Below are 27172 nucleotides of genomic sequence, written 5' to 3'. Positions count from 1 at the left end.
TTCATCTCTTGTTGCTGTGCCTTTATTTAAACAAACAAGAAGATTTTATGCAAAATGTCCTATTGTTTGTCATTTTATTTTATTAAGATGACAATACAATAGGTGAATGTACAAGGAGATTTTTGGTTTGCTTTCATAAATGCTTTGCTCCTTTGAGATTGAACGAAGGGTAATTTGGGGAAATCTTTCCATTTAGTTAGGTTAATATGGTTACAATCTTTGCTGTGTTCGTACATAATTGGGTCTCTCCTGCTTCTGTAAGTAAACAAAATGATTAAACTTTGTAGCATCATATGAGCACAATAAATATTACAATGCGAGGCCACGTGGCCTATGTAGCTCATGAGGTTGGTAGTAGCTAATGTGTGGATCTCTTCCATCCATTTCTTTGAAGATACCAAAGTATTTGCTTGGATAGCATGGTTGGGTATCGATCATAATTTTATGACATTGCATTCTGCTATGCAGCAATTATGCCTTTGGGTTGCCTTGGTAAATGTGCCTTTCGGTATGGACCAAGTTTATTATCATCTAGCTCCTGTTTAAGAGCTAGTGGAAGAGTGACTTACGTTGCATGTCCTCTTAGTGATGAGGACTAGGTTTAAAATGCACACAAGTAGCTTATTCAGTAGAAATATCTCATGTGAGCTGTAGCAGAAACTTATCGTGTAGTATTGTATCGTATACTACAGTCCCTTATTTCATCTAAAATGACAGATCATCACCTGAAAATTCTTCACAATTCACCTCATCAGAAAAAAGGAGGCTCGAAGTACAAAACAATTCTCACTGAATTCTCAACTTCTACTGTACATCTGCAGTGTAGGGAATTTCTTCTTGGAGTAGCATGGCCTAATACTGTATATACAGTTAGGGAGTGAGTAGTTTGTCTTAGATTATATAGCAATGTACTTGAACTGTTTCAGCAGGAAAGGTCATGAATTTCTGTTGCTTCTAACTTGTTTTTGAGACAAGAAAGTGAATGAAACGTGGGCAACAGCCAAAAATAGCAAAAAAGAAACTTGAAAAAGAATCATCACATGAGAGCAGTTTCACAAAACTTTAAATTTTGTTTCACATCTTGCAGAAAAACTCTTTTGACTTTTAAACATCTGACACTGAAGACTGAATATGGAAGCTTTACAGTTCAGGAAGCTCTCAATTCTGGTGGGAACTGAAGTCATTAGAGTCAATTTAGTAAGTAATGTATACCACCTCTGCCCACCTGTACATAATCTATCATATCCAAAACTCAAAAAGCAGGTTTTTTGTGTGTGACCTTCCATTAATTAGATAAATGGGAACAAATATGCCCTCGCTTGGGGGAGTGAAGGTTGAAAAATGAAAACAAGAAATCGGAGCCAAGTACAATTAATTTAGCAGGGGTTTTTTTGCGCAGCCACGTAACGTCTCAGGCAACTCTCTCCTTTACTTCATCTGCGTGGTCTAAAAAAAATTGTTCATAGTGCGACCTCTAGTGGCAAAGTATAGTACGACAATAACAAGATTGAAAAGGACACGAGTGATAGAGAATTGGGCCCAAATTAGTCAAGTCAGTTTATTGTGCTTAACTTGATCCGCACTATTTAGAAATTATTTTTTAAAAAGACGGGGGAAATAAGCAACAAGTGGTGACTGAATATTATTACTCCAAATATATTTATTATCTTCTCTGTGTTCCGTGTAGTTCGTGCAACTACAGAAATGTCCAACAGCACAACAGCACAAAGAACAGAGTAGTTTTACTTACCTTCTGTTCTCGTAAAATGTTAATTACGGAATTGAACTGAGAAGGACAAAAGCTTGTGTGTGGAAACATTCGCAACTTTATCTGTCAATTTAGTTTTGACACAAGGGATGTTATGTGGATATGAATCTGAGGTTTTCATCAAGCAGTTTCTTTACAGATCCCAGGGAATCAGAATTAATAACACAACTGGTAGTTTGTTACAAAGACATTTTGGGAACTAGAATAAGGTAGTTTCCTATAATCCACCCTCAAATACTTTTCGGAAGCAATCCCATTAGGCTGATTTTATCAACCCTTTCATGACTTTAAATATTTGAATGAAGTATGCATATAATCACATGGGATATCTATTTTACCAGCGACATGTATTTGTATGCACTTATTTGCAAGTCCTAACTAGACTTTCTCAACGTGTTTTTTTTAAAGAAACATTAGTATTACCAAACATTGCACAAGGTATTGCATCTGAGCATATTTCATGTGCACGTTTTTTAAAAAAGTGACATTTTTCAATATAATCACCTCAATGTAGCAAAACTATTTATCTTAATGTTAACCAAAGGTAATGTTAATGCGTAAGTTTTATCAGTTTAAATTCATCGAGAGTTATTTAAGTACTCAATACAGAATGTTTTCAGTGTTTGTAAGATTTGTGAATTAGTGCTCGTCCGGGGAATCGTTTAATATGCATTAGACGGTATTGCTGAACCTTGTATTCTTATGTGATCTATTTGATATAAAAAATAATTCCCAGTGAATATGAAGGCACATTAATCGTTCTCAATGTGCTTAAGGATATTATTAAATTAATAATATTTATTTGATTTATTTAATGTTATTTAACCACTACGGGTAGTTCCCTCGTCCCTTTGCTTCTTATACGATTATCATCAGTCAAAATAACTTAAAAAGTAATTTTGCACACATATCTACTTTTTATCAGTTGAATGCAAAAGACAATAATGGTTCACTGTCCGAGACGCTTCTACATTTGTCATTTAACATGTTAAATGCGCTACATGTGTAACATGTGTCATTTAAGGTAAATGTCAAGCATTCGTTTATCACTTACTGTAAATATCACTATAACTTACAGTACTGTAGGAGTACTTTATTTTCTCGTCCGAACACCGAGCGCCCCCTGTCGTCATAAAATAATCAAATATCACATATCAGAATAAACGGCATTGTATAAATTAATTAGAAAATTGATTTATTTTGGTGTATACAGATATTAGAGATTAGCTAAACTTGTTTGTTCCAGCGCATTATACATACAGTTAGTTTTGAGCAAGTTAAAGCAAAAATCCTCACTATGGCGATCTCCGCGACACCCAACTGCTTGCAGGACATGCGCGTACCCGAGAAAGCGTCACGTGACGTGCTTTCTACCTATCAGTGACTGGGCTCTTCAGGCACAAGGCGCGTTCCAGTGGTGGAGACGACTGGCAGAGGTGTATTGAAAAGCTGTCCTTCAATAAATCCACACCGAAAACTTACAAATCAGAGGCATCATGTCTGAAGAAAAGCCAAAGGTAAGGTTCTGATGCTTTAAAAAAAGACGATTTATATTTTGTGTGATTATTTAGCGGTATGGGCAATCAGGCTGTGTTTAGGGCAGGGGATTCCTCATTTTTGTGAGTAGAATGAGAACCAAAATATATGCAATAAAAAAAATAAAATCTGCTATTTGGAATTTGGAAGCATAGGTTGGTTCTTCAGCAAAATTTACTAAGGTGCATTAGGATGGGGCTTTTCATTGAAATTGCGCCATTGTTTCCCTCTGCCGCGCAATCTCCTCGGGTTGGAATTCAGTGTGTGCTTTGCGCGATTTTCTTTGTGAAAGGGTAATGGAGTCGCAAAGCAGAGCTACGCCTTCGGCGTAAGAAATGCCGCAAAGGAGAGAGGTGCTGAGCGGAAAGATGCACAGTGCAAGCAGCCTCCATTTACAAAGCTGAGCGCATCACCGTTATGCAGTTTAACAGTGCTTTTTGGTAAAGCACACTTTACACGACCGTGGAGGGAGTGATTACCTTTTCGTTTGTTTACATAGGTATTTGTTTTAACTATGATTTCGTCCCATTTAGTTTGTAATTTCACTGGGGAAGGGGGTACGTTAATGAATATGGCCTTGTACCTTGTTACAAATTACAAAGTTGAGAAAGAACGTGAAACTACAATAAATCCCAATCTCTATCAATTAATGAGAACGTTTCTTCCCCTGTACTGAAATAAGGCAGTTCATTCGTTGAGAATAAAGTGTACATCTTTTTTCGATTACAAATTATGAACATCTCCTGTCATGCCAATTCTATGCCATAACAATATTAGGCTAGTAATAGTAACGTAAGGTACGTTTTATATTTGGCAATAATGATAAAAAGTACAACATTTCCAATTTATGCAGCACAACTGATAAAACATGGCGATTTTGCTGGAGCTGGAGGGTTCACCATGTGTGATGCTCTGCCAAGGTATTAAACACAACGATCCGTAGGAATACATTGGTTCAAGTAAATCATTACGTACTGTAAAGATTTTCGCTGTAGCTGTCAAAAAGTAAAAAAATAGTCAACGTATGAGATGCTTTCAGCAGTTAGTGCGCAGAAAAAATGGTCGATGCTTTAGTACACGTTATGAGGGTTCTAAAGTAACTTGATTTGTTTACATCAAGCTACTTTGTTACTATGTAAAAAAGACCTACAGGTCTTCTGTAGATTTATTTGAGCGATTAATCCATGTTTGATAGTCTTGTTTTTAATTCACTTTCAGGAAGCAGTGAAAACCGAGAATGACCACATTAACCTGAAGGTGGCTGGTCAGGATGGCTCTGTTGTCCAGTTTAAAATTAAAAGACACACCCCCCTCAGCAAACTTATGAAGGCATACTGCGAAAGACAGGTAAACATTCCTTTGAAGTATTTTTCTTTACCGCGATCTTCCTTAAAGTGCCTTTATAAGGATGTAGGCAACCATACTTGAGTGTCAAAGACTGCATATCTTCATAACATTTTAGGACGTGCACTCTTTCCTTCGGTGGTGTTTTCCCGTATGCATTGGTGCAAAATAATTCATAAGGTTTGATTCATGTGTGGATGCAGGACATCTGTAATTGTGTGCACATACAGTATAAATCTAGAGCTACTTTCCCTTCATAATGATTAATCTTTTCTTGGATGGAGCCTGTAAAATCTTCAGCATTGCACAGGCTTATTAAGTGCACATTGTGTATGTGGGTGCAAGAATTATGCCATGGGGTTTCTCAAACTTTGGACACTTGCAGGACTTTATGTTTTTATTTTGAGGAATAATCTGGTCTGAGCACAATCGTGCCTTTAAAAGGTGAGCACCCAAGTTCCAGAGAAATCGAACAAACAAAAAAAAGAATTCAGTGCAGATGTGCCTTTTAAGTATGCCAGGCTACAGTACTGGGGACAAAGGGTTTTACAGTTACTACATGGATCAGGCAATTACAGTACAAATTAAAACAAGCCAAAAATACCCACTAAAATCTTAGTTTTTAAAATATCGCCATGCTGCAAGGCATAGTATATGCAAAATAGTTGTAGCAGCACTTGAAGAAAAGACAGTTGTGGCTTGCTTTAAAGCTCAAATGCAAAATAAAAAACAGCAATATTTTAACTATATCAACATGCAAACAAACCTGCATTCCTGACCATTGTTTTCTCAAAAACCGTCACCTCTTAGGCTACAAGGAATGGTTAATTCCACACTGAAACATAGAAGGAGAAATTCAATGTATTGACTGTTGAGCCGGCAGCTGTATTTTCTTTTTAGTTTTCTGTGTGGAATTAATCTTAACTTGTTCCTTTGGAATCACGTCACAGTGAGTCTGTTTTAGAGAGAAAGAATTATGTAATGCTGTGCTTAATTGTCTTTGTGTAGGCGAATGTTATGTTAACAATTGTCCTGCATATGCCCTGATCAGTCTGGGAATGCACAAACTGTCAACGTTTAAATAGTATAATGCTGATTATATTTTATTGCATGCCCACATTATTTAGGATAATATAGAACTATATGGACAATGTGCTTATTTACTGTTTAGTCAACAGATGGATTGGATTTATGGCAGGCTTCAGTGTAGGTTTTGTGGTTCACACTTAAAACAGTAATCAGGGAAATAGTTCTGTTAGAGAGTTATTTATAAAGGACAGGACACATTTTTGTGTTCTTTTCATTTAAGTGCTGAATGTTACAGTTAGTGCTTACCTCTCTTACTCCGCTTTAAAGATGTGTACCAGTGATTATAGCAGTACTCTTTCAAAAAACATTTCTGTCTCTAAAGGTTTGAGGATTGTCCAGAGAAACATCTTTCTAATGGAGTGCTAAGCCTAATCATAAACGTATTTGTCTATAATTAGTCCACAAGTATTCTGTGATTTTCTGAATTGTCCATTTTTTGAAGGCTAGAAATATGAGGGAGCAGTTTTCCTCTTCAATTTCCTGTAATATATATATATATTATATATATATATTGATGGTTCTTGTAATTAGACCCAGCTGATTAGGACTAGCCAGCTGTGTGTTGCTCACCTATGCTCACAAGTATGAGCCCTGTCACTGCATGCAGGAAAATGAGGATGTGAAGGGAGACTCATCATGTCAAAGGCACTACATCTGGAGGCTCAGTGCTAAATGGAGGAAAGACACATCCCCGAACAGCATATCATATGTGCAGGCACCCAGGAAACCACAGGGCTCAGTGTGTCGCTGAGGGCCCTGGTCAACTCTGCAGCCTAACCTCGGCAGTGCTCAGTCAGTCGCATGCTTTTCACTGGAGAAATGCCTGTCATTGCTGGCTAGTGACGTGACCCAACATCAAACTGGTGACCACAGAGCTTTAGTCTGTGCTTATCAAGCACATTCACCAGTGTGCTGCTTTGGAGGCATGGGAAATGTAATAGTCACTGTCTGCCTGCACCTTTAATGACAACATATTGTATTTTAGCTTTGACTGCCATTTGAGCTATTTAGAGTGGTAACTGGTAATGTTGCAAAGTGCAATGTTTAGATGCGGTTATTCATGAGGGTTTAACTCTTCTATTTTTTGATTCCCAGGGTCTGTCAATTAGGCAAATTAGATTCAGGTTTGATGGACAGCCAATCAATGAAACGGACACACCTGCGCAGGTAAGGACAAACTCAAAACAATTGAGAGGCACTTAAAGCCTGCTTCTGTTTGTCACAACTGTAGTTTTAGGCTCGCCCTGTCCGTTCCACCTGAATTTGCCTTCTTAAATGAAATGAGATGTTTTTGACATTACCTGCTGTGTTCTGTTGTTGTGCTGCTGGAGCACAATGGATGCTGCAGGCCTTCCAAGAGAGTGCCCACTTCTGTAGTAAACAATATAGATCTCCTCATACATGTGATTGATTTGGGACTGAAGGCACTATAGAAATACAGGCAATACTTATTCCATTTCCTGTCACAGTAGCAAACCTGAACTATTGATAGCTTAATGTAATTTGTACCTATTTTAGCAAGAACCTGCAGCACGTTTGAAGCATCAGAAGTATCACTTCTTTTATAAGTATGGAGGTCCAACGCCTGTTGACTTGAATACTTGTCTATTACAAGTTTTAGTTTGTTTTGAGGTGAACATTTTTTTTACATATTACAGTTAATATGTAATGTTTAAAAAATTATTTAGACCGATTATAAGTATTGCATTCAGGCATACCAGAGGGCAATTACACAATGTTGTCCTTGTTGCTTTTGAAGAACTGTGTAATAGTGCTTGTACGTTTGCAACAAGTGCCACTCTGAAGGTCTGCACTGGCACTCACTGACCATACAGCCTTGGAAGAAGTGATCTTCGGTGTTCAATTGCTGTATATTGAGCAGTGATATCCTGTTTCAAGATCTATAGTCAAGAGGCATTGATAGAAAAGTAAATCCTTGAAAACTGGAACCAGATAATTAAATGATGTGAACACTGGTTTGCAGTAGAAGGAAGCTTTTAATGTCATTCTGATTTTGGATTATCAACAAGTTTGTTCATAGTAAAGAACTTGGCCTTTGTTAACTGCAGATATTGTGTATACATTTTGAAAACAACTCCCTATATGAAAAGTATGTGTTTGCTTTCAGCTTGAGATGGAAGACGAAGACACTATTGATGTATTTCAACAGCAGACCGGTGGAGTGTGTTAAAGGTGTACATCCTTCCTTAAAGAGGACTGCGGACCTGGAGTAAAACCCACTTTACTAAGCTTTTTTATTTCTTTTTTCCCCCCTCCAAATACTCGGTTTTAATGTTTTTTCCTCATAAACCCCCCCCCTGGACTGTTGTGGAAACAAAGTCTGAGTTTGAACGCTGGTTTTAAATGATAACCATGACTCACTGGGAGCAAAGGATTCTTTAAACATCCATCCTGAGTACACATGAATTAAAGTGCATGGTACGTAGAGAGCAATTGTGGTTTCCCCTCGAAAAATGCATGATATCTAATCGTGGAATTTAATGGTGGGCTGTGAGGTGTTGGGGGGAATCAAGTTCAGGTTTGTTTCAGTGAGTGTAAAAAATTGTAAAGAGCACATTCTTGGAGTCATGCTGTGCGTTTTTCAGTGGGCTCATTTTATGATACCAATTGAGATTAAATTAATAAAGCCACAATTATTATTTTGGAGTAATGCTGGGGTACAAACTGCTTTGTAGACAGTATACTGTGCAAACCTTTTTTTGAAGTAGACAAGACAAGTTCAAGTTCATTGTATAATGCTTTATAAAGAAAGGAGGTATAAAGTGTTGCATTTTAAAGCAGACTCGATGACTATGGTGTTAACTGACTTAAAGTGCAACCTTATACTGTTCAATGAGGGGAAGTGGACTTGACAGTTTGGTTTTCCCCTCACCTTTTTTTTTCTTCCGGACTAAAGAATGGGCGTTTTCTTTAAAATTAAGATGTGTAATGATTTTTTTTCTACACAATTGTTCAAGAGAGTCTTGCTTCATTAACCTGTATTCTGCGAGTTTCTGCATTTCCTTTTCATTGGGGTGGGAGGGAGGTGGGCAAGGTAGAAATTTCCACTGAATCTGTCATGTTTCTCTACTGATTTGTACATTATTTGTTGTCCTTTACTACTGTATACAATAAATATAGTTTGGTACTCAGATTGCTTGTCAAGGTTATTGGTTTCAAAGCCTATTTTCTCTGTTGGATAATAATCTCACTCCACTACTAACCACCTGACTGTTACATTCATCTAAGGTTTTTTATGCCAGCCACACACCTTTTTCGTTGGCTTTGGTTGTAACATTGAAAAGTATATTTTCACACTGAGATTAGTTACTGCTCTTAACAGAACATTTGTGCACACTCTATGGTGATTTTAATGATAAAGACCACAGGAATGAAAAATAATTGGTCCCATTTATGTCATTTATAAAATTCAACAACTATTTGTGAACTGAATTTGAAAGAGTCCCATTACGATTAAGTTAACTTGGCGTTCTAAAGTCTTTGAGCAGTATCTGCAGATTTATACAAAGCAAGGATTGTGTAAGGAATGAGTATTATCAAGCGCTTTGAGAAGCCACCTTTAAAGGTGCTATATAAAATAAAGTTTATTATTATTAAGCATTAGCTGCACCTATTACCAGCACACAGAAAGAGAAACTAAGTTTACTTGATTGAGGAAATCCCAAGAAATCTGTTTTTTACATTTTACAGGATCACAATGAGGTACTGCAGGAAAAAAGTTTACTGTGTTTGATGTCAAGGGTGGTACAGGGGCTGATTACCTGGGATATCTCAGTAAATGTAAGAGGTTTTGGGAAGACAACACTTTGCTTTGCTTTTCAGTTTTTGCGTAACTTGATAAATCCTAGTTTAAGAAGTATTTTTAATGAATGAAAAACAGGTCTGGGGAGGTGTGGACTAATTTGACATTACATTTTGATTTCGCAGATAAAAGTCCTCCGGCCTTCAGGGGGTGCTGTAAGTAAAGCGGATAGTTTTTAGCATCTGCGTGCTCTAAAATAACCCGGAACAGGTTATTTTCTGCACTTGCGTTTGTTGTGTTGATAGGTCTGCGAAGGAAGGAAGAATTTAGCCTAGTTTTTATTTCTTTCGTTACATTTCTTTATAAATGGCTGGGACAGCGTTGAAAAGACTTATGGCTGAATATAAACGTGAGTGCAGCTGCGTATTGTGAACGTCTGTTAGGCGTTGTTTGTGCTAATTTAGTTTGATTAATCTGAAAAGTTCCGAAAAGCTTGTGAAGCAATGACAGCCTTTATTTGCGGTGTGTGCTGATGTGTTTGATAAAGCAGGCTGCTGCTGAGCACTGGTTTTAGTCAAGAAGTTCTGAGTTTCGGGTGGGATTTTAGTTGGAACCAGGTCAGATGATTTGCAGCAACTCTTCTCATACAATGTTCGGGTTGGGAATGTATACCAAATTCAGGATGGACTGAAATATTTAAATTCGTCTGTTTCAGTTCAGTTTCGCTCTAATGACTCCTTGCTGTGGCCTTTTGATATATCTAGAGATTGTGTTTCAGGTTGTTTTAGTATAATATTATTTTCGTTAAAATGTAGGAGCAATCGCAGTACATTTTGTACGAAGCTTCTTTTCTTATATTAGTGTATACTGTTATTGACCATATACAGCACAGTCCTTGAAGTCAGACTTGTCCTTCTGTTATGAATCCAGTGGTTCAAGGGACATTAAATCTTATTTGGAAAATGCGGTTTTGAAATATGGTCGTGCAATGATGTATGCAAAGCTGGAATTTTTGTTTGTTTTTGCTTAAGCTACATAATTCGTGAAACTGTACATTTGTATATTTGTCTCGGATATTTCACATTTGTTCTACTTTATCAACTCGGTTCCTCCTTCTTAGAAGAAATATAATTATATGGTTCTTGCCATGGAAATGTCAGATATTTTAAGATAAGTTAATCGTGGTAAACCTGCGATTTCAAGTACAAAAAGTAGGCTTTTCAATTAATGGATGTGGACGTGAATGTGATGTTAATGACGAGCAACACCTAATGGCGAGTAAATTAGATTTAATTAGTAAATCGAATTAATGAGCCCTTATTGGCTGCTCATGTGCAGTTAACATGTGATAAAGGTTTTAAATAATCTAATTAAGGTGTTTCACAGATTTCTTGTTTCTTTCTAATGCAAAGCTTTAGTTGTATTACTGACGCTAAAGGTCACAAATGCGGAAGGCACTAATGGAGACTTTGTTTGCATAGTTGGTTCTCTTCACATACATTTTATAATTCCTGATTGTGTATAAGCCCATTGTATAATAGTGTATATGAATGAAGTCCAGGCGCTCAGCCTTATTTAAATAAAGGTAAAATAATTGAAACAAAACAGACCTCAGTTTGAATCATTTGAGCCAGAAAGACGACCACATGTCCAGACTACCTCAGTTTCCCATTTATTGATGGGATTCACCAACATGAAAAATTTCCAATATAAACAACGTGTTGTTGCAGACTGCCTTTTTGTAAAGTTCGCTTTTTAAGAAGATTTCTCCTAACTTGCAGTTTGTGATAGCTTGTTACATTCACCATTTTGTGAATCGCAACTCCACGTCCCCTCCTCCCTCACATCATGGTTAAATAAGTATTCAGTGTTTCAAATGTAGTTATATTCGGCTCTGTGAATTCTGCAGTACGGTTTCCTTTTCTCTAGATGGCGCGATTGCATTCTTTGCGAAAACACCACACGGTTTCTCTTTCAATGCAAGAGTAGGAAACTGTTGTATGAAGCGCCTTTCACAAACAGAGCTCCAAGTGTTGTACAACGGAGGGAGAAAACCTTAAATTAAACACAAAAGAATCAGTCAGTGTGTTAATTCAGTGTATATTGTATAACGTGTTCTGGAATGTCAGGACAGGCAGATATATATCTAATACACTGTGAAAGCTGTAACCTCAAGCTGGTCATCGCAGTAGTCAAGTCTTGATGAGGTGAGGAAAAAAGTGATTGACTAGTTTCTCAACAGTGGGTAGAACCAGAGCACGACACAACGTAGAAACGCTCAAGAGTTGAAAAACAGGCATCATGGTGAGTAAAAAATGACCCACAGTTTTCATTTGAGCACAACTTTGGTTTGAATACAATTGATTACCATCCTTATGGCACACACTTATGAAATACAGCTTTTAAAAAGGTTAGAAAGTTCTGTTTCCATTAACAGGCTTAACATTTTCGTCCTCCGCTGGCTGCTAATTTAGATATTCTCCAGCAGGTGGCACAATTGATGCTGCTTTTCACCAAAGTGCAAGAGCGTCTCGAGTTACAAAAAAAGACATAACAGTAGATGCCATCTTGTGGTGAAGGGTAGCAGTGTAAACAAAGTGTACCCCTCCATTTATTAACCACTTCATCCAGTACAGGGTCACAGGAGATGCTGGAGCGTAACCCGGTGAGCAGCGTGCTCAAGGCAGGATGCACTCTATTACTGAGCACGCAGAGACACAGACACTCATAACTGGGCCAGTTTTCTTTTTCCAAAATTAACAAATTAACCTACCAGCATGATTTTGGGAGGGAGCAGCCAGCAGAAACCCGTTTGAACATGGGGGGGATCATGCAAACACCACGCGGATAGCACTCTAGGAATCGATCCCAGCGACGCAGCACTGCAAGGCAGTCATGCAGACCACTGCACCACCATGCTGCCTTAAGATGTTCCTAAAAACGACAGTCTGAAATTCCAATGTTGATGCTGTAATTCACCAAAAAGGTACAGTCTACTCTTTTACTTGTAATCTGTACTGCCCCTTTAATAAAGGCCATCTTTGTGTATTTACAGAAAAATAAAAAATAAAGGGCAAGCATGAAGGCACAGTGATCAGCCTCACTGCCCTGCAGCACTGGGGCCCTGGGGTCAATTCCTGGGACGCTGTTTGTGAGGAGTTTGCATGCTCTCCTGGCATTCTCGTAGGTTTCTGCCAGGTGCTTCATTTCTGTTAAAATGTTACAACATCATAAACACCATTTTATGAATGCAACGCTTGGACCGTTGATTTTCACAGTTGATGGACCTAGTAAAATAACCTCAGCTTTGTCATTGCCTTTGAAATGCTATGTAAATAATTATAGTTAATAGTTCTGAATTAAAAGCCTTGAGTTATTGCAGCCCAAAATCCAGCAAGGCAATAGAATCTTCGACTCTCGTAGTTGTGTGGTATGCATTGAGCTTAGAGTCCCTCCAAAAATAAACTGCATCTATGGAGCTCAGATAACCTCTGTACCAATGAGAAGAGATGGTATACAGTACAAGACAAACAAAAAAGTACAGCTCTTACAAAATGGATGATTTTTAGAAATATGCCCTTTGATGTAGAATGTCCTTGCACTAGACCTATTTTGAACACAATCATGACTAATGGCATCATGTGGAGTAAAAAGATTGCGATGCATCAGAGAAGTTGTGGCCATTTGTAATATGCTAAGTGGAAAAAAAATCAGCTAGCAATCACTTCAGGCTTCTGACATTTCAACACTGTTTTGGATTACCGAAGTGATTATAACAGACAACAGAATAGGCAAGGATTCTTATTTCAGTTTCTGTTCTGTTCCTCATGATCCATGGTCTGTATATCTCCGTAATCCCAACTCTGGGGGGTGGGGGGGTGGGTATGTTTACCGTTGTTTTATATTGGAAAGTAATTTTCTTTCATTTAGAGTACTTTATTAATTAACTGTTTTTCACTTCTTTTTGTTGTGTTTTTTAGTACACATCTAGCAGTATAAATAATAGACTTATTTCTATAACCTTGTCTTGTCAGTGCCTTGTCTGTATTCGCTCCGTAGACCTGGAGAACGATATCTGGCTCCTCTGTATACTGTATATGGCTGGAATGACACATAAACTTGAACTTGTTAGTTGTATGTGTGTGGCCACTATGATGCATAAAATTGAGACACCCTTCATACATGTTACAAAAACAGCATGTTTCCTTGAAGTGATAATAGTGATGGATACGTTTTTCATAGATATCTCTAAATTGTGAGACCAGGTAATGATACACATATGATAATACCAATCAAAATTAATTTACTGTAAGTAATACTGTAGATGAAAGTAATTTTATTTTAGAGTATACAGAGCTTTTGTCAATATGATAAAGTTTAAAGGGAACACAGATCGGTTTTATTTGAGTGGGGGAGGTGTACATTTGGGTTTGTTGAACACTAGTGTACAGGGTCAACAGCTTGCTTTCTTTTATCTGTAAGAAATATTCTTTGATTTGCTAGGCATGAACCTTGATATAGAGGCACACTCAAGCAGTGAATTATGCAGCATGTCTATATTAAGGCTTGAAACAAGAAAACGATGTAAATAATAGAAAAGATCTTAGAGAAATAAATTTAGATATTATTGCTTTGTTCTGTTTCTGCATATTGATCAAGAAATGATATATTATTTATAAGAACAATGTCTTTCTTGTTCTGTGTTCTGTAAATGCAGCTATAGTACAGAAATCCATTAAAACTGCAGTTGGGGAGTTAAATGTCGTCTTTATTTAATCAGATACTTGACTTCAGTTTATATCTAGTTAAATCTCTGCTTGTATGTTCCTTTGTGTCCCATGTAGCTCTATAGTTCCTAATGATCTTGTTGCTCACATATCTGTGCTTTAGACTACAGTGCTGTTTTTTAGTAGGTTCTGTTAACCCATAATTTAAAGAATATGGACATTCACATCAACATTTTTAGAATTAACATTGATCAGAAAGCTATTGGTTGCTATAGAGAAAGTCATTGTACAACTGGGCTTTAGTTTAATTCAGTTGCCTGAAGGCTCGTGTAACATTTTGTTCTTTTCTTTTGGTGTGGTGTACAGTATAGTACATAACTAGTCTGCCATTATTAAACAAAAATAACTGTCCTGCTCTTTAAAGGGGAACTGCAATGCTATTTTTATATTTTTGAGTTGGAAAGAATCGGCATTGATGAGAGCTTTGAAACCACAACGAAAGTAAATATGTACACAGTAGTGTGTAAAACCACCAATTTACATCACAAAATAGATTTGCTGGCCAAATTTCCCATTGGCCCTTACCAATCATGGCCTCCTAATAATCCCCATCTATGAATTGGCTTCATTACTCTGCTCTCCTCCCCACTGATAGCTGGTGTGTGGTGAGCGTTCTGGCGCACTATGGCTGCCGTCGCATCATCCAGGTGGATGCTGCACATTGGTGGTGGTGGAGGGGAGTCCCCATTACCTGTAAATTGCTTTGAGTGGATTGTCCAGAAAATTATTTATTATTAATTATTATTATTAATCTCCAGGTATGTGCAGTGCCATATTGTTCTCATTGTCTGTGATTCAGAACGAGGCAACAAAATGTCCGGTGACGTGAAGCGGCCCTATTACTTTGTAAAAGAAGCAGGCTTGTGAATACAGCTCTTTTAATCCCATAGAAATACTGCTCTCATCTTTGAGACAGCTTTACGGACAAGTGCCACTTGTCGATTCTGCACGCAGGTCACCGAAGGGCCGCTACACGTCGTGATTCTCGCAGACTCTCATTCTCTCCTGTGACGAGACCAGCAGCAGCGCGGCGACGGGACAACATGGCAGACATGGAGTACTTTCACAAAATTCACGATCTTGGGCTTAATTCGGAATCTGTAGAATTTTCCAATATCATCAATTTATTTTGTCATCACGGTCTGAGAAATCGGGACTGCAGTTCCCCTTTAAAGACCAAGCTCTGAAGCTTTAATTATACAGAATTCATATTTATATATTAATCCTCCTCTCGACAGTGGAGACTTAAAGGAGTCGTAACAAGATTTAATAATTATCAAGAATAAGACGTAAAATATATTTGGATTATTCAATTACCATAATGATTCAGGAGTAAATTTCCTCTACCATTGAGTTCAGCTAGATTTTTCATGTGACTGTTTCTCTCTCTTTGGCTTGTGGTGGAGTCTACATCTCTGAGTAGACTATGCATCTCGGGTGGCAATTTTAGAGAAGAGCAGTCACTGAGCCAAAATGGCTATTGACAGCCTAATGATTGAGCACAGGTGTTGGCAGGGATAATCAGGGCCCTGTTTTTGTATACATTTGTGAGCAGATGTGTAGGCATCAAACTTAAACATGACATCTTTCTGCAAATTATAATGCACAATTAGTATTGACAGTTTTGTAGATATTCAAAATAATGAAACTGTGAATAGGGCAACCCTGTCAGTTGGTACTTATTAACACCTCCTTTGGTCGATCCAAATGTTTCCTGTAGCCAGTTAAAGCTCTTTCTCTTCTTGCCTTTTGAATTTTTCCCCACTCTTCCTTGGAGAACTCTTCTAGGTCAGAAATGTTCTTGGGTCTTCTTGTGTGCGCTACATGTTTGCGATGTCCCACAGACTTTCAAAAATATTCAAGTCTAGGGACTGTGACGGCCATTCCAACACCTTAATCTTTTAACCTATAAGTACTTCATGGTTTATTTTGATGTATGTTTCTCATTGTTGTCTTAGTGAAATATGCAACCTTTTTTAGCTTCAATTTCTTCTAAGACTCTGGGACAAGAGCTTCTAGGATTTGTTGATAAATAGAATCCATTTGTCCTTCCATCCACACAATATTTCCTGTGCCACTGGCTGCCACACAACCTCAAAGCTGAATCGATCTACCCTCATGCTTACTGTTTGGCGTGGTGTTCGTTTTCTTTAAATTTTTCACCTGTTTTTCTCCAAGCATATCTTATGGGGTTCAGTTTTTGTTTCAACAGCACTTTGTTTAAAAATTTTTCCAGTTTATCATGGTTTTGTTATGCATACTTTAGACATTTTGTGTGATGAGGTCATTGGAAAGGTTTTTCTTCTGACAATTCTCCTGTGCAGATCATTATTGTGTGAGCAACACTGTACTATGGGCCTGTGGATAACTACTCCAGTGTCGGCTATACTTTTCTGGAGGTTCTTTGCAGTGATCTTTGGGTTCTGCTTCGTAGATCTTACCAGTTTTCAAGCAGTTCTATTGCAGATTTTTCTGGGTCTTTAAGATCTTGCCTTAACTTCAACAGTGCTATATAGACAATATGGTTGTTGAAATTCAGCAGAAACAACAGTCAACACCCGAGAGATTATATGGGTCAGGTATTTGTTCATACGTGGAATTGTCTTCCACCTGGTTTAATTTAAGGCCTAACAATTCAATCAAGTTTTGAAAGAAACAAATTAAGTAATGAATCAACTGAAAGGGTTCCTAAACCTTTGCACCTGCAACTTATGCTTTTTTATTTTTTCAATCTATTAAAATCAGCAAGTAATTAGTAGTTTTGCATTACAATTTGCAGAAAGATGTTGAGTTTAACTTCATATCATGTAGAGGTTGTGTCAGCTTCTGTTCACTTAAAGATTTGTTGAAACACAATTTAAACTTTTGCACAACCTAAACTTTTTCACATAACTGTATTAACACATTACTTGAGCCAGGTAAATTAGTGGTTCACTCATTATTTCACATTCAGCTGTTCGTAATTATTAATTTTTTCCTACTCGATAGAACAATGCATCTTAAAAAACATCAAATTGGTAACTATAAACCCCTTTGGTTAGTTTAGAAAGGCTGGTTTCAATTAAACTAGAGACACACAGTAAGAAATTATTTTTATCATCCTTTTGGACACTCTCAGACTGTTCAAACATATCTGCTGGAGATATACCCTATATGGCATTAGTCATTTGGAGTATATGTAGTTCCTGAATTTTTGTCCAATAATGCAAAATTATATTAATGTTTGATCTGAGCCCTCCAGTTTTATTCATTGGCGTGGAACATTTACTATACAGGGATTGCACTAGCCATCTTTCCTAGAAAATAAAATGGTAAATACTGTCAAGGGATATATACTCTCTTTGGCAAAGTTGCAATCTGCAGTCCATGCAGGTGTACTTGCATTGTATTGAATTACTAATGCGATAGTGACCAAGTTAATGAATGACAGTTTAATTGCTTATTATGAAGTACAAAAGTTATAATCACAAAATGTAATGTTTAACAAAGCACATTTAGGTAAAATGCATAGTCCCTACACATCAGCAATATTAATATAATTTTCATAGTGGAATTTTAATTAAAATTCAGGGTGGGCCAGTTTGTCACAGAAGAGTTTCCACAGGCTCTGTTACAAAGTATTGTTTGTGACTATCCTTGAAAATAAACATATTAAGTTACTGAAGGGGTATGTAATTTGGGTTACTTATTCTTTTACATGCTTTTTCCCTGAACTACATTCAATAGGCAAATATTTTGTGAACATTTAGAATAGAACAGAAGAAAAAGCAAAAATGTGTTAATTGTGTAAATCTAATTTGACACTCATCTGTAATTTAACATTGTATGAACTCTATTGCAAAATATCAGGACTCAGTTGGGATTGGGTTATCTGGTTAGATGAGCGTCAGCTATCTAGCACCTCTCAAGACCACCAGAGAATCACGAAGAACATAAATGTTGTTACAGTAGCACGTGAGGTAGCTCATAAAATCGTTTTAGTGTAGTCTGTACTGTGTAAATGACTACTTTTTCCTTAATAATGCAACTTTCCCACAAAACAAAATTCTATTGCTTTTGTAATGTTTGTAAGTCTTTATACAAAGTGTTGTGGGAGTGTGGAGTATGGAACATGCAGCCAAGCCACATTGATGAATTGATATTTCATATCATATTTGTAGAAATGGAAAGAAGAGGATATCAGTTATCCACTGAAAAACAAGACAAGTTACATGGACAAAATGGCTGTCTCTATTATGTTATTATGTTCCTAAATTGAATGTAACCATATGAATGATCAATATTTTCATGGCATATATGCCTTTTATGGAGACATGCCAATAAACGTGCTTAAAATGAGATAAGGACCTGGCATTTTTGTTACCAGTTTTTTCACAGAATCCTTAGTTGCGTGAAAGACAAAAGCAGGGGTGTCATCTAGTATCCCTTCATTGTCAGAAAAAGGTAGAACATTCATACGTCACGCCATTGTACTGTTGTCATCCAGCACTCAAGGTGTTGCTCTCTTTGTTTTAATAATTGCCTCTGCCTTGTAGATGAGGTAGTTAGTGGACGTATCGGGTTTTTTTCCTAGCACTCTGAGTGAATAGTGAATGTCAAGTTATAAATCATATTCTGGCATTGCACGTTGTATTAATCATGGGCTTCTCCTGAAAAAAAAATCCTTCTTTGTTGGTGACATTTTCAGGTGAAATTAAATACTGTTAGTTGGTTGTCTTAGACAATTGCTGTGATCATATTCTCATATTTAAGGTTGCTGCTGGGAGAGGTGTTAGTGGGGCCAGCAGGGGGCACTCACCCTGTGGTCTATGTGGGTCCTTATGCCCCTGTATAGTAATGGGGACACTATACTGTAAACAGGCGCCGTCCTTCGGTTGAGACGTAAAACCGAGGTCCTGACTCTCTGTGGTCATTAAAAATTCCAGGGCGTTTCTCAAAAAGAGTAGGGGTGTTACCCTGGCGTCCTGGCCAAATTTCCCATTGGCCCTTACCAATCATGGCCTCCTAATAATCCCCATCTATGAATTGGCTTCATCACTCTGCTCTCCTCCCCACTGATAGCTGATGTGTGGTGAGTGTTCTGGCGCACTATGGCTGCCGTCGCATCATCCAGGTGGATGCTGCACATTGGTGGTGGTGGAGGGGAGTTCCCATTACCTGTAAAGCGCTTTGAGTGGAGTGTCCAGAAAAGTGCTATATAAGTGTAATCAATTATTATTATTATTATTATTATTATTATTATTATTATTATTATTATTATTATTATTATATTTAGAATATCAGAATGTGTCTACAAGTTTATCTGAACACCATGTAAACAAATGTTTTCTCATTGAAATTAAAGTATGTTTCTCTAAAAACAAAACTGAAACGGGAAGTTTAATGAACCATGACGAAGACAAAATTTATAAAGACTGCACGGAATGGCTCTCAAAGAGCAGTCTAGAAATTCCTTGAGAGTGAAAATAATTGTATTCTTCTAAGAGTTGTAGCCTAAAAATAATCTGTTGGAATCTTTTTGTTTGAAAAAGAGGTGCAGTGGCTCTGGGGCTAAGGATCTGCTCCTGTGGCTGAAAGGTTGCCAGTTCCCACAGCAGGCAGAGGAATCCTACTCAGTTGGGCCCCTGAGCAAGGCCCTTAACCCCAACTGCTCCAGGGGTGCCATATAAATGGCTGACACTGCACTCTGATCTCAAGCTACTCTCCCTGTCTGTGTGTCTCATGGACAGGAAGTGGGGGTATGGGAAAAGACAAATTCCTAATACAAGAAATTGTATGTGGTCAATAAAGTGATCTTATCTTAACTTAATTGGAGTGGAAATTCTGTTCTAACCCGGGAAGTAGTACTTCATGAGGCTTTTGATGTTTATAATGCCCCATTAACTTTCTGCACACAGTTCTTTCCAGCCAGTTTCAAAGTATCTATGGCAGAAGACCTGAGGGGAAAGACAGAGGACCTGTACACTATTGAGGATTTAAAAGCACCAGTTAAGAAGTTTAGTCAGTTTAACCTGACATGCTTCTGAAGTTATGATGAAATTTGAAACTTCTATTGGGTTGTGATTGGATGTAAAAGAAAATATTGAATGTTCATCAGTTATTTGAGTAAATAACATTTCCCTTTAATCTGTGACTTTGCTCATTAAAGATGCAGCTTTGCCAAAAAATACAATTCGTTTAAACCATCCATTGCATGAATTGTTTTCAAACAGCATTTTTCTTTGAGATTTTGTATTTATTTTATGTGAGTGCTCTGTCCAATCTCAAGGTTTTGTGGAGTACACCACATATATTGTCCACAACAGAACAAAATACAGATAAAAGCACACCAAAGTGACCTACTGAAAGCCACTGGTTACTAAAGTATTAAAGCTCTGGGGATGTACATTTTCATCACCGTGAACCACTTTCTTTGCATTTTTTATGAGTGCTCACTTAAGATAAAGTCTGGGTTCTAAATGGGGGTCCTGTGGTGGAAAGATGGTTTTGGTGATGAAGTGAAAGAAAAGTGACACTGAATGAAAAGAGGAGAACTAGGCTAATCCTGATGAGTTTTTCCATTCAGCTTTGGTGTGATGCACGGTACAATTTTAAAAGACATAGTAATGCCAAGGCTGTAGTGTAGTATGAATTAAACATTTTACTACCATTCCTTGAAATTACTTTAAGACTTAAAATGTGAATTATGAAATTATGAAATACTTACAAATTCACTAACATTTTCTTTTTATCGTAATCAATTATGCCAAATACCAGTTATACTATAAGTATCCAGTCTATAAATATATAATTTTCCTTTTAAAATGTACCTTCTCATAACTAGTTCAGGAGGCTCAACTTTATGTTGACGCTAATATTAGTAAAGCAATTAAGTAATTAACTCCTGTACACTGTAATGAACACTGTGCAGGCTTCATTATACTGAGAGAAATACTTTGTGTTTAATATCTTCTGTTCTCTTTCTTTCCAGAGCTAACACTCAACCCGCCAGAAGGAATAGTGGCAGGTAAATATGCTGGTCTTCACTTTGGAGCTACAAGAAAACACTTGTGGCTATCTGTTACATTTGTATATATATTCTTTAATGTGCAGTTTCTCAGGTATTGTACTATACCTAACAGTGGAGGATATGAATAAGACATTTATTTATGGCTGTACTTTTTACAGCATTCGGGGAACAGTCATATTCTTGCACATCATGTGGGAAAACGTAAGGGACTGAGATCTGTGAGAATGCAGTCCCATTCCTAACATATAACGTATATTGAGGACAACTTGAGAATTTATCTTACGCAGTAGTGTCATTTCATATAAAGTCTATTGGCAAAAGGACGTATTTGACTTCTCCTTTGATTGTAATAAAAATCTCCATGCAGGCATTCAGGGAAATGGTTACACTGTACTTTTTAGGACTGTTTGACACCCTGAGGTACATCAGACTTTACTGTCACTGTATTTTACTCTGTATTTGGAAGGTTTTGGTGTTGTTTCACATAGGGCTACCTTGGTCTTGGCATTCTATTATTGTATGTGAAAAATGTGAACAGTCACAAAACCGCCATATTTCTTATCTTGCCCATCTTAAAATGTGTAACCTTAGAATGTATTTTATCCTACACCATTATCTACATTCCTTAAACATTTAATCCTGTGTTCACCTATGGTTGATGCATAGCAGAGATTTAGGGGCTAATCATTGGAAGTGAAACCTAATACAGATGCAGCCATTCAAAATGCGCGGGCGATACCGCATTATTTTGCGGTGCGCTTTACGCGGTCTACCGCGAGTTACCGTAAATTCTCCTATAATACTGCAATTAAAATAACAGTATCCGGAATTTCCGCAAGGTGGAGCTAATAAAGCTCAACCTCTCATGTTTGAGCTGTTGCCATCAAAGTCTTTAACAAAGATATTACTAATAGTATTAATAATGAATGACCTTGGACAAGCTGTAAACAAAGTATTGCCTTTGTCCACGTTCTTTTTTTCATTGACTGTCTTTGTAAAAGTAACACCACAGCATTTCGCAATCACATATTTGTTTCCAATCATGCAAAGTACAGTAATTTTTGAGAACTGATTCACCATGCTTTTCATATGCTCATAGAAGAGATTGATTTAGGTTAGATTGATTAACATAAACATATTACTGTATGCAAACTGTACTGTATACAGTATGTATATGTATATTTAATGTCTTAACTGTGCCCGTTTAAGTATTGAACATTTATATGGAATTTTACCACTGAAGGGAAATCTTAGTAGCTGTGCATAAAAAGAATAGGAGCATACTGCAACGCGTGTGAAGGCCATAAACGGTATTAATTTTGGAACTTAAACTTACAGTATATGGCTGGTCTCGGTACTTTAAAGAAAAAATACACACCAGTATTCCATTTCTCCCTAAACATTAAGCATCGAAGTCTTTAACTAACGTGATACCGAAGTCAACAAGCATACTTTTAGAATTTGATTAAAAGGGAATATAATATGGAATCGCGTATCTAAAGAAATTAATAATGATATAATTATATTCATGTACCGCAACACAAGAATAGTACACGCTGTACATTGTCTGTTGATAGTGTTTCTGTAGTGCTTTTTCAGCACTCTGCACGTGACTTTGCCGGTGGCGCTGTGGGTTAGGTTCCTGACTCCCATGTCACATGGTCTGTAATCAAATCCTACTGTTTTTTTTTAACAAACATTTCTTTGAAAAAAATAAACGTTTCCTTAGTCAGAGCTTAATTAAAACCTCACTCGCACCAAACAAATTTATATTTCTAAATATCACAACATGATCAAATTTAAGTCATTTTAATAACAATGAATAGTCACCTAGGCGTTACAATATTAACATTTATATTGATTTAAATGGCGTTTAAATCGCCTTTATTTAAAACCCATAAATAAAGCTGATACTGTTTAGACTATTAATTATTTAAAACTGTATTACAGCAGCACAATGCACAATGCAACGTAAATCGCTATCTTTGTCTTCTTTGTAATAATGTTCACCTCTCTGTCCAGCAAATTAACAATAGTAATAATAATGAACTTTATTGTATATGGCGCCTTTAAAGGTGGCTCCTCAAAGCGCTTTACAGGTTAAAAACAATAACAATAATACTATTGTTAGGCTGGGCAAACGATTTTTTTTTTAAGAAATACAAAATGAGATATAATGATGTGTTCCGGCTTAGACATTAACGAAGAGCATAACACGTGGGCGGCGTAGAGGTCGGCTCTGGCTTTCCCATCTACTGTATACACTGCAAGTACAACCCCCCTCTCTGCGGGAGTGCTGGCTGTGACTAATTAAACCGGTTTCACAAGTATTTTCAAAGTAGAAGCAGGCGAGATTTCCAAAGAAAGACACCACCCCCCCTCAAAAACCCAGTAAGTACAGTACTTACTAGTTAAAGGCTAGGCTCCTCAATGAAATCGCTTTAACATGCTAATGCGTTGGTGTAACAATCCGGGCCTGGCAAGCTTCTAATTTCATCCCAACTACGGCGAAAGGAACCCTTCTTTCATTAGACGACAATGAACATATTTTAGCCCTGAATGAATTAATAGCAAACATGGTTTACATAAAAGACATTTTTCCAAGAAAGTTTAGCCTTTGTCACTAATGAAACCACTAAATAAAGACATAAATATAAAAATCTTAAGATTTTTAAAATACATGACTTTGCAAACATTTATTTGAAAATAACGATTACAAACTAGGGATTGGACAGTTTCCAAGTGCTTGTACAATCGATGGAAATGTTCAAATAAATGTGCAAAAGAAATAAACAAAATAATCATTTATTTCTTTATCATATTGGCTAGCTAATGTCCTCTCTTTGCTAGTTAGTGGCTGTGTTTCTGCGTTGGGTAGCAACGGGTGACTGTTCTCAGTCGGAAGATGTAAACAGCTTAATTTCCGTGTTAAATAATTTTTTAAAATTAAAATTCATTCTATACAGCAATCACATATTTGGGTACCGTTTCATAAAACTTTCATGCTTAAAATGTTTAGGGAGAAATGGAAGACTGGTGTGTATTTTTTCTTTAAACTATCAAGACCAGCCATACACAGTACAGTTTATGTACATACAGTAATGTTTATATTCCTAAATTAATATCGTTTATGACCTTCAGATGTGTTATGCTCCTCTTCTTTTTATGCTCAGCTACTAAAATTTCCCTTTAGTGGTAAAATTCCATATAAATATTCAAAACTAAGCGGATTAAAATGTGCACAGTAAAGACATTAAATGATTAAATCTTTTCACTACCAACCAATGCACCACGAGTGCCCCTGTCGGTCATTTTGGCCAGCCAATCACTTACCGCGGTGCCCTGCGGGTAGGTTACTGTACCGCAGGTTTTTACCGCGCATTTTGAATGGCTACATCTGTACAATGAAAAATTTCTTCCTAATCTAATATACTCGCCTGTTAAATTGAAGCAGTGGAGAACTACGGAATCTAAGAAGTCCCCTTGTAACATAAAAAGCAGACAGAGGGTGTTCCCACATGGCTCACCCAAGGCACTTTTATGATCCAATGCATGAGCAACACATGTTAAGTCACTAGATGACTGCAGCTGGGATTCCCCAAGTGGTGGCACACATTTGGCTGAGTACTGCTGAGGACAGGGTGGGAATGGGGTGGTAATCAGGGCTCTCAGCTCTCTGCAAACAAAGAATCCAGCCCTTTTGTGGTCTAAAATAAACATCCTAAAAGCAACATGAAGTTTTGAAGCTGAATGGGTTCTTGAAGACATCACAATGGAAAAAAAGGTCTTGGATACAAAACTGGAATCATCAGTGGGTTGTGGCAAAAGACTTAAGTTTCACAAAAGGTAAAGAAGTTTGAGGGAACGATGAAAGTGAGGCTAAAAGAAGTGTTTCTAATGTACACCATTAAACCATGATGATGTTTTCTATATCAAGAAATAATGATCCAGCTGAATGATAAATTTAATATGAATACAATGATTTCTACTGATTTCTAAAAGCTGTCCCAGAGGTGTATTCGGAAGGTTCTGGAGCTAAACTGCTGTTGGCAGTCAACAGCTAGTACATAAGGGACAAAGTCTTGAGGAGAATGCAGATGGCCAACACATCAAAAATCTTGACAGATTGGTTACAAAGGAAAATGTCTACTTAAGGTGAACAACATTGCATGACAAATATGGGCGTAACAGGAACATGACAGATATTTCCACCACTTCCTCTGAGAGACTTTCTTTTCAAGTCTGGGGGTTTCCTTGCTTTCAAATTATGGTAATGACAGCTTTTGAGAAGCATCAGAATCGTCCATGTGGAAATGACAAAAAAAACATCCATGTGCTTAGAAATGACAAAAAAGGGTTCCGTTTTTCTCATGGATGGATTGTCACTTGCGCTTAAACTGTTACACTGTCACCATATCTTCCAAGGAAAACGTGTGGAATTTTTTCTCAAGTTGTTTGTGATTACTTTTTTAAGGAATGACTTGGTATTAAACGCAGCAAAGTGGCACAGTGGTTAGCATTGCTGCCTTGCAGCACGGTCATGGTTCTATTCTGGACCTCGGGTGCTGTCTGTGTGGAGTTTGTGTGTTCTTCCCTTTTCGTGTGGTTTTCCTCTGGGTGCCCTGGTTTCCTCCCAAAGTCCAAAAACATACTGATATCTGCTTCTGGGAAAACTGACCCTCATGTGAGTGTGCGTGTCTGCCTGTGATGGTCTTGCGCCAGTTGATTGCCAGGATAGGCTCTGGCCGCCCCGCGACACTGAATTGGAAGAAAATGTTAGAAAATTAATGGATGACTTAATATTGAAAGAGGTAACTACATTCACTTCTTCACTGTGTTACACTGAGACGTATAGAAGAGGGAGCACGAAAGCAGAAAAGAAGCAAATACCAAAAATGAAATGACCTTAATACTGTTTTAAGGTTTCAATGTAAATCAATTCACTATCCCTTACTTTTGCAAATTAACAGGTCCTGTTAATGAAGAGAATTTCTTTGAATGGGAAGCTCTTATCATGTAAGTATTGCCCTTTGGTTTCTGCATAATTTATTATGTCATTTGTTTCCTATGTGCTTTTGATAAGGCAATGTAATTATACATTAAAATGTGCTTTTTTTAAACATCCAGGATAAAAACCATTTCAGCAAGACAGGTATTACAAAGAAGTGTCACAAAATACAGCAGTCGGATACATCTCAGATATTTACATTTACCTTTGATCTCTGCAGATTTTTCCACTTTGAAAAAATAGTATGTTTTCTTTCTTATGGTGTTGTAAACAAGAGTCATTTCAAATCCACTGTTATGCCATGTTTTTTCTGGCCTTTAATAATCATGGCCTCCTAATAATCCCCATTTATGAGCTGCCTTCATTACTCTGTTATTCTCCCCACTAATAGCTGATGTGTAGTGGGTGTACTGTGTGCACTTTGGCTGCTGTTGCATTATCCAGGTGGGTGCTACACATTGGTAATGGTGGAGGGGAATGTCCAGAAAAGTGCTATGTAAATTGAAGGAATTATTATTGTTCATTTGGCAGCTGTGAGCAATAATTACGTAATCCAGACAAAATGAAAATAAAGGGTAAAGAATGTTCTGCCAAGATAAACCAACTATGCATTTACTTTACAGCTATGCAGCTGATTTCTCATTTGTGCATTGTTTGGTTCTGTTCAAAGCCTTAAGTTATTTCACCTTGCTTCTTTAAAATGTGTACCATAAATACACTCCTTGTTTTAAAATACTTTTTTCTGTCGTCCACTGGACCATATACTTCTTGAGAACACATAGAGCTTTTGTAATATGCAAATAAACATCTTTCAGCCATCGTTCTATTCACTACTAATCCTTGTGAGTTGTGTATTTATATATGCTCA

General features: G+C 37.2%; 2 protein-coding genes across 2 annotated transcripts in view; both read left to right on the top strand.

Moving 5' to 3' along the window:
• Window positions 1-3143: 3143 nt before the first annotated feature.
• LOC102682389 (small ubiquitin like modifier 3) lies at window positions 3144-8891 on the top strand. The gene is made up of 4 exons (XM_006636645.3): window positions 3144-3285; window positions 4523-4651; window positions 6833-6904; window positions 7866-8891. The coding sequence occupies exons 1-4, from the start codon at window positions 3265-3267 to the stop codon at window positions 7926-7928; spliced, it is 285 nt and encodes a 94-aa protein (XP_006636708.1). The 5' UTR covers window positions 3144-3264; the 3' UTR covers window positions 7929-8891.
• Window positions 8892-9753: 862 nt separating this feature from the next.
• The window catches only part of ube2g2 (ubiquitin-conjugating enzyme E2G 2 (UBC7 homolog, yeast)), a 41897-nt gene continuing 24478 nt past the window's right edge, over window positions 9754-27172 (top strand). The window contains exons 1-3 of the mRNA XM_069196246.1: window positions 9754-9909; window positions 21258-21293; window positions 26267-26312. Coding sequence (XP_069052347.1) covers window positions 9867-9909; window positions 21258-21293; window positions 26267-26312 — 125 coding nt within the window. The 5' untranslated portion in view covers window positions 9754-9866. The remainder of the gene's footprint in view (window positions 9910-21257; window positions 21294-26266; window positions 26313-27172) is intronic.

This window comes from Lepisosteus oculatus, chromosome 12 (assembly GCF_040954835.1).
Source record: "Lepisosteus oculatus isolate fLepOcu1 chromosome 12, fLepOcu1.hap2, whole genome shotgun sequence".
NCBI lineage: Eukaryota > Metazoa > Chordata > Actinopteri > Semionotiformes > Lepisosteidae > Lepisosteus > Lepisosteus oculatus.
The sequence above is the reverse complement of the archived record's forward strand: the minus strand, read 5'-3'. Positions and strand labels throughout refer to the sequence as shown.